The 16,743-nt window shown below is 43.0% G+C and overlaps 1 protein-coding gene and 1 long non-coding RNA gene across 16 annotated transcripts in view; one reads left to right on the top strand and one right to left on the bottom strand.

Moving 5' to 3' along the window:
• Window positions 1–16,743, bottom strand: part of GPHN (gephyrin) — a 631,726-nt gene that overhangs the window by 92,628 nt on the left and 522,355 nt on the right. For all 15 annotated transcript variants that reach the window (XM_059722870.1, XM_059722873.1, XM_059722869.1 and 12 more), the window contains one exon: window positions 11,157–11,199. In XM_059722870.1, the coding sequence (XP_059578853.1) occupies window positions 11,157–11,199 (43 nt within the window). The remainder of the gene's footprint in view (window positions 1–11,156; window positions 11,200–16,743) is intronic.
• The window catches only part of LOC109280498 (uncharacterized), a 112,843-nt gene that overhangs the window by 50,868 nt on the left and 45,232 nt on the right, over window positions 1–16,743 (top strand). The window lies entirely within an intron of this gene.

Below are 16,743 nucleotides of genomic sequence, written 5' to 3'. Positions count from 1 at the left end.
AGTTAGCACTATTTCTCTATAGCGCTCATTTAGAATTAATATCTGATTCTGCTGAGCACTCAGCCAGTTTCGCTATAGCACTGAGTGGAATCAGAGTTTCTGCAGGCAGGGGGGCAGGGAGAAGCGGTGGTGGCAGCAGCAAGTGGAAGTTGAGTGAGTGGTAGTGAGTGGGTAGGCAGGCATGAGGGCCTAGGGTGGGACATCTGGCACATGGTGCCGGAGTGGGCGGGGGGGAGTGGTGGAGACAAGCGGGTGCAAAAGAGGGGAGGAGCGCAGGACCCATGCCAGTGCCCGGGGCCAGGGCCGGCAGGGGCCTGCACCCAGGGTGGGGGGCAGGAGCATGGGGCCTGTGCTGGGGTGTGGGACCTGTGCTGGGGCCAATGGAAGCCTGCACCCAGAACAGGAGTGCCGGTGCCCAGGCTGGACGGGGTGGGGGGGTGGGGAGAAGCAGTGGCAACAGAGGTAAGTAGCATGGGGCCCGTGTCGGTGCCCGGGGCCAGGGCCAGTAGAGGCCAGTGCCCAGAGTGGGGCTGCAGTAGTGTCAGTGCCTGGGCTGGCAAGTGGGGCCAGAGAGACCAGCGGGCAGGCAAGAGGGGTGGGGAGAGGTGGCAGTAGTGAGAAGCAGTGAGGGAGCGCTGGGCATGAGCATGGGACCTGTGCCAGTGCCCAGGGCCAGGACTGGCGGGGGCCCAGAACAGAGCAGCAGGAGCACAGGCCTGGGCTGGTATGTGGGGCTGGAGTGCCAGCAGGTGGGCAGGGGAGTGGGGAGAGGTGGCAGCAGGGCGGGCAGTAACCAATTAATCTCTATTTACATTCATTTCTATGGGGAAATGGGTTTCACTTAGTGCAGTTTCGCTTAGCACTTGGTTTTTCTGGAACCAATTAAGAGCGCTAAGTGGGGTTTGCCTGTATCCAGAAGATTACTCCTCATTCCATCAGACAAACCTGCTATGGTGATCCACACGTCTGTGACTCAGGTTTGATACGTACAGTTACACAAAGCACTTAGGAATCAAAGTTAGAGCTACTATAGAAAAAAAGTCTCCCCGTGGCAGGGATTAGAGACAGGAAGAGTTGCAGTGGGGCAAGGGTGTGGCACAGTAAGGGCTCCTCTACTGACTCTGGGCTTGGACCTAAGTATAAGTGAAATTTGGGACATAATCCCCTACAAGGGCAATAGACCTCAAGTGCTGCCTCTAACTTTTACGTGAGCCAGGGGAAGAAATGAAGGCATCTTGAACTGCAAAGGCAGTTCAAGCACAAAGGAATCTCTTGGCCATGTTGTTGGCAGTAGGGTAGAAAGACAAAGGTCCACCTGGGGCTATCATGCCCTCCCCTCCCACCCCTGCCTCTATGCCCCTACTTGCTAATAGCAAGTGATCTTACCAGACTGCTTTTGTCAATTTGACCGCAGAATGTTCTGACTCTCAGCAGGCTGGTTTCTTGCTCCATCCTCCCCTAACTCCCTTCTTCAGTTTCTCTACTGTCAGCTTCAATCTCTTTGCTTTCTATGTTCATCTCAATCTTTTCATCCTTCCTCAGTGTCTCCCATCTCTCCTCCCACTCAGCTGTTCTGTTAACTCATTTCCATCTGCTTTCCCATCACCCCACACTGATCTATAATAGGTTTAAAAGATAAAACACAACATAAATGCTGTACTAAATTTGGTTTCACAAACCTGTTCATTTGGAATAATATTATGTGTTATCAGTAGCAGAGATTAGGGATTTAAATAATGCATGATTTTATCTCCACAGGGTCCCCAGAGCTACCAAACTATCCTATCTGTTGCTGTATGTTCCTTTTCTTTTTAACAAAAGGTGTTTTGAAGCAAAAGATAGTATTTCCACTGTGCTCTCCCGTGAAAGTACTTTATAAGCACACTGCCAAGAAGCCCCATTTTCTCCAAGGAGGATGATGATGAATCAGTATAGTAATGACTGCACAAAGCTCACTTCAACATGGATGCACCCTCACTCGCATGTATTATGTTGTACCTCATTTATTAACTAAGTTCTATAGCAAACACAGTCTCTATCTTTAAGAAGAGGGAAAAGAAAGAACCAGGGAATTATTGATGAGTCACCCAACTTTGATACCTGGAAGTGTACTAGAACAAATTATTAAATAATTAATTTATAAGCACCTTAAGGATAGTAAGAGGATAAGAACAAGATAACATGGATTTGTCAAGGACAATGAGGTCAAACCAATCTAATTTCCTACCTTGACAGAAAAACTGGCTTCATGGATAAGAGGGAAGTAGTAAATGTGATAGATCGTGACCTTGGTAAAGCTTTTGACATTGTCCTGCCTGATATTCTCAAAAGCAAACTAATGAAATATCATCTAGATGAAAACACCCTAAGGTCTTTTCAACAACTGGTTCAAAAACTGTACTCAAAGTAGAGATTATCAATTGCACTCTATCAAGCTTGAAGGACATCTCAAGTGGGCCTCCCAGATATATCCTGGTCTGATTCTAGTAAACACTTCCATTAATGACTTAGCTGATGGAAAGAGAAGACGTATAAAATTCATGGGTGATGCCAATCTGGGAGGTACTGCAAGCAAGTTAGAGAAGAAAATTCAAAATGGTCTTGCAAAATTGAAGAAATGGCCTGAAACAAACAAGATGAAATTCAATAAAGACAGGTGCAAACTACTACACTTAGGAAGGAAAAATCAAATGAAGAAATAAAAAATGAGGAATAGCTGGTAAGGAAACTGCTTCAGGAAAGGATCTGGAAATTACAGTGGATCACAAATTGAATAGGAGTTAACAGTGATGATGTGGTGAGAAAGACAACTATAATTCTGGAATATATTAATAGGAGGGTTAAAGCAATACAAAGAAGATAATTATTCTATTCTACTCAATGCTTCGGATGTCTTAATTGGAGTACAATTTGAACACTTTAAGAAGGATGTAGACTAACTGAAGATAGTCCAGAGGACAAGTATGGTAAGAATGGTAATTATGCTAACAAGTATGCTATGGTAAGTATGGTAAAATGTTAGAAAATATGACTGATGAGGAAAGGTTGAAAGTCTTGGGTTTGTTTAGTTTAGACAAGAGGAGACTAAAGGGGCACATATTAACATTCTTCTAATACAGGGGGTACCAGGGGTACTTGAGAAGGCCCTAGGGGGTACACATAAGCAGATGGGGAACAGAGTGCTGCCACGCACAATCCCATGTTGTTGTGCAGGCACTGCCCACCTGGTCGGATGCGGAGGAAGCTTGCACGCCACATGCCACCCCCCCGTCCAGCCAGTGGGGGTACACTGTTCCAAAAGGGTTGAAAACCCCTTCCCTAGTGGGTACGCATGGCCGGTGAGGACAGAGGGCCACCACCCTGCACCGCCACCTCTCAGGAGCAGGGGTGGGGGGCGGGGAGTGAGGGCAGCGGTGCTCCTCTGCAGGCCACATAGGCACCCTCAGTCTGGCTGGATGCAGTGGGGGGAGAAACTCACCCATGGCCGCCACCCCACACTGCCACCGCTTCACGTCCAGTTGCATGCTGCTCCCCCACTCCCCAAGTCCAGCTTCCAGGGGTACACTTATTAAAAAAGGTTGAAACCCCCTGTTCTAATATATAAAAAGTTGTTATACAGAAGATGTGATCAATTGTTCTTCATGTTCACTGGATGTAGAACAAGAAGTATTTTGGCTTAATTTATAGCAAAAAAGATTTGGGTTAGACATGAAGAAGGAAAACTGTCTAGTTATAAGGATAATTAAGCACCTATGAGGGTTGCAGATTTTCCTTCTTCGGAGGTTTTTAAAAACAGGTCAGCAAAACATCTGTTGAGTATGCTCTTTGTATACTTATGCCACCTCTGGGTGGGGAGGATGGACTAGAAATGACCGCTTGAGGTCTATTCCAAACCTACATTTCAAGATTCTGTGGCTGATTATTAGCTTTGAGATCAGCAGCTTCTCAAATGATACACAGAAGCAATAACATTTTATTACTAAATGAAGTCAAAGACATTTTTCTGAACAGTCAAAAGCCTGCATTTACTTGGGAACCCTCTGTACTTAGCTCAGAACAGCTTGGGAATTAAGTTTCCCAAAATAATGTCTATGCATTGCAATTCTCCTTTTGCCCTCTTTTCAAAGGGACATTTTTTACTTACTGCTGCCAGGAGGCTGACAACTCCGAAAACAAAGCATTTAAAAGCAGGGGAGAAAGACTGCCTCGCATTTAGAAAATGTTTTAGTGCATAATTGGCATTAGAAGAAACATTACAGGCTTATGTGAGTTATATACAACAGTATTCTCTTTTCTTCAAAGGCAAATACAAAGGTGAAGGAGTGCACTATGAAAAAGTTGTCATGGCAGTCATAGCCAGAGGGAATGTGCTATGTCACAATTTTCCTTTATGCTGCTACTACCTGGCTGATAAAACATCAGCTACTGCTATGTCACTAAATAGAAATCCTTTGCTTTCTGTTTTAATACTATTGCTAAACTGCATAGTCAAAAATAATAACAAGTCATATACATAAATCTTTACAAGCACATTGCCTGGACCTACTTAACCTTACACTCTTAGCACACACCAATACACTCAGGGTGAAGGTAAGGGGAACAAAGAACAGTGACATATTTTTTACTTTTATATTTTAAAGTGATCTTAAATGAATGCATGTTTCCTGCTGATGGGTTAGTACATCACTAAACTGGCCATCAGCAGCTTATGCTATTTCAGTTTAAGCTACTCTAATGTTCCTCACAAAATCTTGCAAGTGTACAGGAACCACTTGTGTTAAAGTTATTTTCCTCCAAAATCTAACACTTCATAAATGACCCACACTTACCCATACAAACACACAAGATTAGGAGCAGAATGATAATACAATCCTGGTTGTACAGATTCCATATCTAGTTACATTCTTGTCTTAAGAACCTCGTATCTAACGGCAGGCTTACCAATGAGGACATGGTGATGTATGCTTTGCAGAGGATCATAATTTCTGTGTTTCTATTTGCAAATAACACGTGACAATAGAGTTAAAATATCCTGTGATCAAGTACATCAAACTATATGTAGCATGATGACATTATGTACCACAACATGATGGAATTTCTATCGCAGATGTATAAGTTGATAGGTCTTCTAACCCTATCCGTCTGCATAATCACTTGTTGATCCTTGCAAGTTTATACAAGCCACAAACATATAATCTGTATGTAGAAGCAAAAGTAAGCTGCTGTGCTCGGATTGATCTGATTTCCATGGAACTACAACTGGACTCTACCACAACAGACACTAGGAAGTCTGTGGCAAGTCCTGTTTGAATGGTTTTCATATTACATGCATCATTTGCATGTCACATTCTCCACCAAAATAAGGCAAGTTTCAAGTGTGCTCATATCCTGAATTTTGACTGCAAAACTATCATAGAATCACAGAATCATAGAAAATTAGGGTTGGAAGGGACTTCAGAAGGTCATCTAGTCTGAGCCTTAAAAACCTCTTAAGGATGGAGATTCCACCACCTTTCTAGGTAACCTGTACCAGTGCTTCACCACCCTCCTAGTGAGAAAGTTTTTCCTAATATCCAACCTAAACCTCTCTTGCTGCAACTTGAGACCATTGCTCCTTGTTCTGTCATCTGCCACCATTGAGAACAGTCCAGCTCCATCCTCTTTGGAACCCCGCTTCAGGGAATTAAAGGCTGCTATCAAATCCCCTCAGTCTTCTCTTTTGCAGACTAAATAAACCCAGTTCCCTTAGCCACTTTTCATAAGTCATGTGCCTCAGACCCCAAATCATTTTTGTTGTTCTCTGTTGGACTCTCTCCAACTTGTCCTCATCCTTTCTGTAGTAGGGGGGGCCAAAACAGGACATAGTACTCCAGATCTGGCCTCACCAATGCAGAATAGAGTGGAATAATTACTTCCCTCAATCTGCTGGCAACACTCCTAATAATGCAGCCCAGTGTGCTGTTAGCCTTCTTGGCAACAAAGGTACATTGCTGACTCATATCCAGCTTATTGTCCACTGTAACCCCCAGGTCCCTTGCTGCAGAACTGCTGATTAGCCAGTCAGTCCCAAGGCTGCAGCAGTGCACAAAATGTTTCCATCCTAAGTGCAGGACATTGCACTTGTCCTTGCTGAACCTTATGAGATTTATTTTGGCCCAATCCTCCAATTTGTCTAGGTCACTCTGAATCCTAGCCCTACCCTCTAGTGTATCTACTACACCCTCCAACTTGGTATCATCTAGGAACATGCTGAGGGTGCAATCCATCCCATCTTCTAGATCATTAATGAAGATTTTGAACAAAACCGGTCCCAGGATTGACCCCCTGGAGTATCCATGTGATACTGGTTGCCAGGTAGACATTGAACCATTGATTACTACCTGCTGAGCCTTCCAATCCAGCCAGCTTTCTATCCACCATACAGTCCATTCATTCAACCCATACTTCCTCAGCTTGCTTGCAAGAATGCTGTGGGAGATGGTATCAAAAGCCTTGCTAAAGTCAAGGTATGTTACGCCCACTGCTTTCCCCACATCCACAGAGCCAGTTATCTCATCACAGACAGCAACCAAGTAAGTTTGGCATGACTTGCCCTTGGTGAATCTATGCTGACTGTTCCTAATCACCTTCTTCTCCTCCAAGAGCTTAGAAATGGATTATTTGAGGACCTGCTCCATGATTTTTCCAGGGACTGAGGTGAGGCCGACTGGTAGGTCCCTGGAATCTCCTTCTTCCCTTTCTTAAAGATGGGCACTATATTTGCTCTTTTCCAGTCATTCAGGACCTCCTCCAATTGCTATGAGTTTTCAAAGAAACAGCCAGTGGCTCTCCAATCACATCAGTCAACATCCTCAGCACCCTTGGATGCATTGCATCTGGTCCCATGGAATTGTACCCATCCAGCTTTTCCAAACAGTCCCTAACCTCTTCTTTCACCACTGAAGGGCTGCTCACCTTCTCCCCAGACTGTGCTGCCCTACATGGGCTCCTACATTCAATCTTTTTGGGCCCCTCTACACGTGAAGGTAATGGTGTAATGGGATCTAATGTGCAGTCCACATAATTGCACCACCTGCCATGCCACACATGCATGGCAGAAGGCATGACTGTAGGATTGCACATTAGATCCCATGCTGCCTTATTGCTGGTACAGGGGGAACCCAATCCCGATCCCTCCCCCTGCACTTGCAAAAATCAAGCCTTCAGCTGAGGGGCTTCCAGATGTGGGGGTGCCCTGCACACGCCTGTGGCTGGGAGATTGCAGTTGCCATGGTCTCCCAGCCTCAGGGATTTCACACACCCTTGGGCCTGGGAGATTGCAGCCACACCCTTGGCTGCCAAGTCCTAGCTGGGTCCCAGCACCGGGAGGCACATGGTGGGGAACCAGCATTCACAGCCAGAGGTGACCCAAGCAGGGTGCGGGGCCCCATCCCCAGACATGAGGAAGCTGGCGGCAGATTCAGTGGTGGAGGGTGGGGGGTGCCAAGTGGCTGAATGTGAAGCTGGCAGCAGTGCAGCTCTGCACGGCCCAGGGTGGTTGCCCCATTTTGCCCCCTCCCCCTCCCCCCAGGGATGGCCCTGTTCACAGCTGTAGGACTCAGGGTCCTGGAAGTTGCAGGGTGCTGCCAGGACCCAGAGTTGGCAGCTGTTGTTGGGGCTGAGAGTCCCTTCAGTTGCAGAACTTTCAGCCCCGGCTGGGCATAATGTACCACTGTGGCTGAGAGCCCTGCCACCTAATGGGACTCCCAGCCACAGGGAAGACCCTGTTACACATGCAAATTAAAACTCAGTAGCAACCAGTTAATTGCACGATAACTGTAATGTTACAGAGGGCTTCTCAGTCAATCCAGATAAAGTATGCTTAGTTTAAAAGTAAAACAGGCGATATTTCCTAACAGACCTACAAACTTCTCTTGTGATCTGATAATTCAACTGGGCTTTTTCCAAGATGGACACTACAAAGATTAATAATTCTGCAACAAGAATTTAGCCGACAGTTCTTTCCTAATAGAAGTAATAGAATCCAACTCAGTCTCCCACTGTTGTATTAGCAGGAATAAAAGATACTGGTAGCTAGAACAGTACTTTTGGTAAAGTAGTACTATTTTTATAAAATACATTTATCTGATTGTAAGAGAGAGAGAAAGAGAGAATACAATCATAAAATGTTTCTGTTAGCTGTTGTAGTGAATTTGATGATTTTAGGTTTTCCTTTGCACTAAAACCATTATTAGACACCCAAAATAAGACCTGTCAGGCTGCGCTCCCTGTTTAGCTGGTGGGTAGCAGGGCAGGTGGGAACACCAGAGCACCACTGCCCCCCTGTGAGAGCCGGCTGGGGAGCAGGGCTGCCAGCAAAAGTGGCTGCAGTCAGCGGGATTGGTCGCTGGGGGACCCTGCCCTGGTCGCTGACTGGTGTCGGGGGCGGGGGGGGAGGGGAGGGAGGGGGGCATGTGCCTCCCCTGACTCAAGAGGCACCAGACACCCATGCAACCCAAACAAACCTTTTGTATACATTCATAATTAAAATCAAAGGTCTACCTGAACATAGATAGCCAATTTGACTAGTGTACTTAAGACATGCCAGTTCCTATAAATATCACCACATACAAGGGAGTTTTATGGCTAGCATCATTTCACCCACCTTTGACGCACCTGCCAAAATGATCATATGCCCATGTATAGTTGGAGCATTCTTCAGCAAAAGCCCAGAGTAGGGCTCAAATTCATACCTCTGGAGCCACAGTGAGAGACCAAAACTGCTATGTCACTGCACCCTTCAGGAAATCATAACACTAATGTACAAAAGAGGAAGGAAACATACAGACCTTCCACTCCCCACCTTCTAATTAATTTCTTTCTGATGTGTCAACTAGCTAAATTGAGGGGAAAACACTCACTTACATGGACAGTAGGGCTGTGCAAAGCTTCAGTCGCTGATTCGATTCAGTGGAGATTCGACCCAGTTTGGAACCCGAATCTAATCCAAATTGAATCAGGAGACCCTTTAATTTCTCCAAAATGAATCAGAACCCTCCGAATTGATTCAGAGAGATTCAGAAAGATTAGATGATTTGGACATAGACACAGCTTTAAATGTTTTTTCTACATACCTCAAGGTACCAGGGGGCTCGTGAATGCTGAGATGCTGGGGTGGATGGAGCATCCCACGGGAGTATGGGGGGTGTCTCTAGGATGATTGGCAGTGGACCCAGAAGTGGACCAGAAGAACTTTCGGTCCACTTCTGGGTCTGCCAGGGAGTGCACTGCGGTGGACCCATAAGTGGACCAGAAGTACTTCTGGTCCACTTCCTGGTTTGCTGCTGAGTACGCAGGGGAACCCCCCCCCCACTCCTGTGGGACACTCCACCCCAGCATCGTAGCATTCATGAGCCATGCCTGGTACCTTGAGGTATGTAGAAAAAACACTTAAAGCTGTGTGTATGGCCGAATCACTGATTGTCTGAATCAGCACTGAATCTTCAGATTTGGATTTGGCCAAATTGAATCAGGACAGTGATGCAAATCAACGAATCAAATCACTGTCCCCAATTTGGGCTGATCTGAATCAGATACGGCCCATTTCGCACACCCTTAATGGACAGCTTTAACTTATAAGGATACTTATTTCATTTATGGAATGACAGAGTTCTTGTTTGTCAAGACTGCCTAAGAGATTCTGAGTCTTGCCAAAGAATGATTCACTTATCCCAAAGTGCTTTAAAGATAATTCATTACATTCCACTATGCTCTCTATGATAAACTAATAAAATACTCATACCAGAAGTCAATTAATTTAGGCAGAGAAGTGAAGTGATTTGCCTAAGGCCACTCAACTAATCATTTGGAGAACAAGCAACAGAACCCAGGAATCCTGAATACCATTCTTCTGTTTGACCATATGACCAACTTCCCATGTTGCTCAGACGCAGACCAAATAGTACATTTATTTTATATCAGTTTTGGACTGAGAGTGGTTTACTTAAAAGAGGGACACTGTACATGCCTAAGTATAATGTGTATGTAACTGCCTAATTGCTGCTTTTAGCACTTACCTGCAGTTTGCAATTCAGCCAGTAGTGTGTCTACACAAGACACTAAATGCGCAGTAGACTAATTCTACTGTGTATTAGCGTGTCAGGGCAAAAGCCATGCTAATGCACTGATGTGCAGTAGAATTAGCACCTAAAAAGGTGTGTGCTGGCGCTACTGCACAGTAGTGTCAGTTACTGAGCACTGAGTTAGTACCTGTTATTACAGGTACTAAACTTAATACATGTAACTACAGAGCATTAATGCACATGTAGAAGTGCCTAGCATTGCCTGTGCTAACCTACTAAACATGCACAGTAGGATTATGATTGGGCAGCTATGTGAGAAAACAGAATCACCCAGGTATACATATAAGGCTTGATAAGCCCCAAAACTTTAGTCACAGAAAAACTATAACTACTGGGTGTTAGATGCTGGAAAAGGAGGAGGGTCCTCTGACCTTTTAGCTCAGAGGGTCAAGTGGTTAAAGCACTTTCCAAGGGAGCAAAAGAACCACATTTTAATTCCCTTCCCTCCCCCTGCAGCCCAAGGTGTTTTGAGCCTGTATCTCCTGGTTCCCAGGAAAGCAGTCTAATCCCCAGGTGATGGGCAGGGCATTGACCAAGCCTCTCTCCAGCTTTGTTTGGTATCCAGTTTTATTTTTCCTTCTTTAGCTCAGCTTTTCTTAACCTTCCTCCCCCCAAAATCATTACATTATTCTGAAGAATTTCCATTTTTGTGTGTTAATTCTTCTGTGACATTTGTATGTGCACTATGGCAAAGTCTCTATCATTTTTAGTAGTATATACTTATATATACTTAAATACTTAGTATATACTTAAAAAGCATAGACTGAAATGAGAACTAAGAAAATACCCATTAACGTATAGACACTAACTGCTATTTTAGAAAGGTAAAGGCTATTTATATTTTTCCTTTCTTTCCCTTTTCTTTTTGTCTCAAAATCCACTGACCTATTTTTTTCCGTTCCTGCTGGGTACTTAAATGAACCCTTTCCTGTCCTCCTCTTATTCCACCAAAATATGACTGAAACTTGCTGCTCCCTTCCTATCTAAAACAGGAGTTATAGTTCAAATGTATGGCTGGAAGGCTGCAATACTTACTGGCTCTGAGGATATTTTCTTTGCTGCTGCACCTGGACTGGACCTGCAGAGAGAGAACAGATTCTGTGAGATTTCACAGATAACACCCATAGCAAGATATGTAGATTTAATGGGCAAGCTCCTGGGATCTAGAGACAGAGGCTCTACATATTTTTGGACATTAACAGTCTTATATAGTATGTATATGATGCATATATTTAAGCCCAAGGTTATTTGTTGACAACCTGAATCTGATATCAGCAATTAAAAAAACAAACAAGCCAGCCTAAAGGACAGAGTGCCATGTTAAAAAATTACTACAAATCTTTCAGAAATACATTCAAACTTCAATTTTACATTAACATGCCAAGTTCACTCATATATAATTGTTACTGCAGTAAACCTAAACCTAAATCCTGTATAATTTATCCCCAGACAAAAACTATAACAAAAGTATATAGTCATAATCTGTTTGAAAACTTAATTATTGCCACTTTCAGTTGAATCACCAAGGTGTCATAAACAAAAGATCAAAATGTTACCAAGTTAGACTGCGTTGCGTCTGAAAACATTTAATGGTTCTGCTTCACAGCTGTACAAACAGCTTCTGGCTGGAGCTAGATGAATTTACTCAGTTGTTTAAGTCTAGTTTAGCTAAATGCTGTTTAATGTGACTTTTACAGTGTAGCTCTACTTCGAAGAGTGTATAAAAATGGCACTTCCTTATTCAACTGATCTGTTCTCTGTAGGCTTGATTCCAGCTGTGTTACTCTAGTTTTATGCTAAGAGGCAGTCAGCTGATTAGTCTGAAGCTAGTCTCTAAGGGCCCCTACACATGTGCCGGATGCCTGGTCTGACGCATGCTAATTAGCACGCACTGGAGCAGACTCGATTAATCAAGTTTACTGGAGTGTGCTAATTAGCATGCTCCAGCAGCCTTAGCATCATGTGTATTCAGCATCTCCGTGCTTCAAAATGGTGGTGGGGGCACTTTAACTAAAGTTTGTTGAATGAGCTTTAGTTAAAGCGCCCCCTGCTGCCATTTTGAAGCTCAGGATGCTGAATACACGAGATGCTCTGGGTGCTTTAATTACAGACACTCCTGAGAACCATGTTAATTAAAGTTCACCCCTCCCCCTCCCTCAAGCACATGTAAAGACACCCTAAGGTGCCTTAACTTTTGCAAGCTTTATGCTAGTGTAACTCCAATGAAATTAATAGTGCACATTCATGTAACATTGAAATAACAGTGGTAAATTAAATCCCATTTATTTAAAATGACATCTGCTTGCTATGGATAATATAATAATTTTTTGTTAGTGTTAGTTCTACAGAGCCATCACTGCTTGGATTATGGCTGCTTGTACACATCACGGGGGTTTACTTCGGTTTAATTCTCCCTAAATTGAACTGGTGTGTTTTTAAAAACACTGCTTCAATTTAGGGCAAAGTAAACCCCCATGGCATGTACACAAGGGTTGGGTCTGATCCTTACCTGCCTCTCTGATGGCAGGGGAGGAGGGGAGGGCAAGTTGCCAGCGGGCTGAGTGATCCCTGAGCTGCGGGGGGGTGGTGGGGGAGAGGGGGCGGTGCTTCCCTCCGCGGTGGCAGTGGCATTCCCCAGGTGGCACCTGCCTGCAGGCACCCGGCCCGGGCAGTCCCAGGGGGCACCGCAGCTGTGGAGGGAAGCACCAGTCCCCCCACAGCCGTGGAGGAAAGCACCGGGCCCCCAAGCAGCTCAGGCAGGTAGGCTCCGGGGAGGAAAAAAAATTAAGTTCAAGTTCGCTGCTTTTTTCCCCCCTTCAGTGACGCCTGATTGTACGGGCTGCCACCAGGCTGCCTACACAGCCCCTGAGCTGCACAGGGCTTGGTATTTCCCTCCACAGCTGTAAGGTAGCAAAGTAAAACACCTTGGACATGTTGTATTTTGCTGTGTCCCAAGATCATTTAATGTGCAATATGCTGCCGACAGTGTAAATAGTCGCACCATTAAAGCAATGCAAAAGGGCATTTAAGCTGCTTTAAAGGTCAATTTTGTGGTGTGTGCAAAGGGCCTATGTCTTCACTCCTGTGGTAACTCAAGGTATCTACCCTTGAGTTAATTTCTCTCAAGTTTGCCTAACGGCCACATCATGAAACAACATTCAAGAGGCACGGATGATGTGATTAATTGTTGCATCTTAAACTGTAATTTTTACTTCCATGTGGACTCGCCAACTTGTGTTAAAACTATCACCACATTTGAGTGACAGACTTTTGTGTGAGAATGGGACTCAGGTGAGGACCAATGCTTGATTTATATAATTGAAGTGAACTTTGCAGGGAAGATAAGTCCTAAAGACAGTGTAAACTGGATTCTTTTCCTTTTTGTGCTTCATCAATACAAGTGTTACTATGTTTAAATGACAGGGTTAATAAATTACAGCTGAGCAAATGATTCCCAGATAATGGAGTTGCACAGGGTACACTGAGGGCATAATTTTCTCCAAAAAATCTTTATCACTGATGAAGACAGCTTAGGAAGAAAGAGCCCAGTTTAACTTTCAGTTATCAAACCAAGTTTGCTGGGCTGGTGCCAAGAGAGACATCTTTTTGCCTGTAACTTAATCTGGAAAGGATGGAGGAATGATGAACCCCAAAATGCCATTTTTACTCTCTTTTCAAAATAGAGCCATCTCTTAAGTCTGAAACTGATTCCTCCCTGATATTTAATCCTCTTTCTTCCATCCACAGCAGCTTGCCCCAAATGTATAGTCACAGAACAAACTAGAGTCTACAGCATAACACAGTCTATTTATTGTAATGGAATAATTTATGACAGTAATGTTGCAACTTAGAGTGGTTTATGGTGTCCTTCCCTGAAAAAAATTGTTGTGTTTAAAAACAAATAAACAAAAAACTGAACCCACCCTTCTTCCCAGCAAAAATACCACAAAGGGAAATTCCAAACAAAATGTCAGTGATGCCCCAATTTGGCCCAGAGTTGTTTTTCTAGATTTCACAGACAGGATAAAATAATAGCTCAGTGGAAGAGGAAAATATCTCTTTATGATTTACTGAAGAACAATTCTGGTCCAAAAAAGAAGGTATAATGGTATGAGAGAGTGGAAGAGAAAGACAGGGACATAGAGAGAAGGACAGAGAAAGAGAGACAGAGAAAGAATTGGGGTTGGTACAGGATGACTCCAAAGATGTGGTATGCAAAAAGAGAGATGGGTCTATATGCATAAGATATCATTTAAAATGAAAGAGGCACTCTAATTTTTATTGAAAACCACATGGAAAGAGAAAATAAGGAATGGGCCTGCTGCAAAATAATCAAGCAATTCAGCAAACCGTGGAATGAAACCTAGTGAAACGACAACACACTCCTAAAGAAAAAAACCCAACCAAACCAAACCAAAACACAACAACTCAGAAACAATCTCTTAAAACAAACTAATTAAAAATATGTGCTCCAAAGGACACAGATAAAGCTACTAGAGAGAGGAAAAATGTTAGTGGACAAAGACAGTGCTAAAGAAGTAAAATGAGTAAAAAGAGTCTTCAACAAGGTAGAGGAACAGAAGGAGCCCAAACCCATAGCGCAAAGCAATGTTTGCGAATGGAAAGCAGCTCCTTTGAGCAGTAATAGTTACTCTCGAGTCGTAGCCTCTATTCCTCCTGAGTTCATCTTTAAGCCCTTCCAACCTATAGTGGAGCTAGTGTATGGACAAAAACAAGAGATTTATAATGAACAGAGTAGCTGAGATTTGCAGGTCAAATCTTCTACTATAAAACCGTGCTGACAGAATAGCGCTCTCTTTCATTGTCCAAATGACAGTGGCAATGAGACAGCTGGCTTCAAACATAGCCTCTTGGAGGTCATTTTTTTATTCTGTGCACACAGAGGACTTAAATAACCAAGCTAAATTGTGCTTTGTGGTGTCTTACAGCAGACCTGAAGTTTACACTTTTATCACTCACCTGATTGACAACATATGCAGTATGGGACATAATTTGTTTCCATAAATTTTAAAAGCAGCTGTGGGAAAGGAATCGTTGGCAATGAAAAAAAGAGCTTGATCAGCTCGACTCAATCATTTCCCAGCCTGTGCTCACAGCTGTGGCTGCACACTGTATTTTAACATGACTGATGGCATAATCAAATATTCTTGTATGTTATATATTTCATGTTTATATCCTAAGCATATATGTTTTTTAAAACATTTTTTCATTATAATTGCTACTTTAAATCTAAAAAAAAAAAAGACAGTATTTTATAACCTTAACCTATTGTGGAGCTTTGTCTAAATGCCATTTGCTATGTGTGTCTTTTTCATGCTTATGCTTTGCCTCTTTGAATCTATGACATTTTTAAAATTTGTATTTGTTTCACACCTAACTTAGGTTAAATAGTCTTGTGTACTGTCACATATTGTATCATGTTTTGTTGGAAGAGGTTTGTAACAACTAATTCTTCTCTTACTCAGAGGACTACTCCACACATAGTTATGTACCTAGCTATACTACGGTATTTCACAGGAAAGCTATAGTCCTAATTTTTTTCCTGTCTACATCCCCCTGACACACAATACATCATTGTAGAGGACCTCTGAATAAACTGGGCTTTCATCCACAATCATATGTGACCCAGGCAGAAAATATCAGAGAGGAGAACCTCCACTTTCTATTGCTCTGACCTTTAAATATAGGATTTTATTATAGCAAGTTATAATTTCAATGCTCTGAAATGCAAAGTAGGCCTTCTTTGAATGGGCAGAAGCACTAAACATTATGTGAAATACAGTAATTTAAAACAAAGGGAGGGAATGGTAAAAACAAGAAACCTGATGACAAATTCTATCTATCAGTTGTGACTGGTTTGATACATGGAATCACTGTTTGCAACAGACTAGATGTATTTAAATATACATGATATGGTGTGCTTTAAATCATAGTGGTCACAAGGGTATTTTATCAAGTAAAAGAGAATGACACAAGGAAAAGCTCATGCTACAAGTGAAAAATTGATGTGAAAAGTAAAAATAAATAAAGATAAACAAGAAGAGAGAAACCTTTTAACACATTACTACAATCTTTAGGAATGGTTAGAGAAATTACTTACCTTTTATAGGTCAAAACAAGATTAGCACAGAGTATTAAGTCAGCTCTTCATTATGGGAGGGACAATTAAAAGCCATAGGTTATAGTAAAATGAACTGCTACACAAGGATGAAGTGTTTTCAGCCCAATATGAAAAACTAACTCTTAGGGAAGAACATTTCAATGCAGGTTTACAACACAAAGACAATTCAGAACAATGACATCAAAACACATGGTTTTATCACCAACAACAGATAGAAGCCATTTCTCAAGAACACAGAAGACTGTAGGAAGCTAACCCATAATCTATATCATTTATGGGAAAGCATATGCTCCAGTACTAAGAAGGCATGCAGAATGTGGAACCACCAGCAGAAACCCAAATATATACATACACACAGAGGACTAAGATACAGGGAAGGGAATGGGTTAGCCGAACTGTAATGAAGGAAGCAGGATATGCAAAGCACAGCAGCAGTTATGAAACTGAGAACTATCTTCCTTTAACTGTCTCTTAAATTTA

This window comes from Alligator mississippiensis, chromosome 2 (genome assembly GCF_030867095.1).
Source record: "Alligator mississippiensis isolate rAllMis1 chromosome 2, rAllMis1, whole genome shotgun sequence".
Taxonomy (NCBI): domain Eukaryota; kingdom Metazoa; phylum Chordata; order Crocodylia; family Alligatoridae; genus Alligator; species Alligator mississippiensis.
The sequence above is the reverse complement of the archived record's forward strand: the minus strand, read 5'-3'. Positions and strand labels throughout refer to the sequence as shown.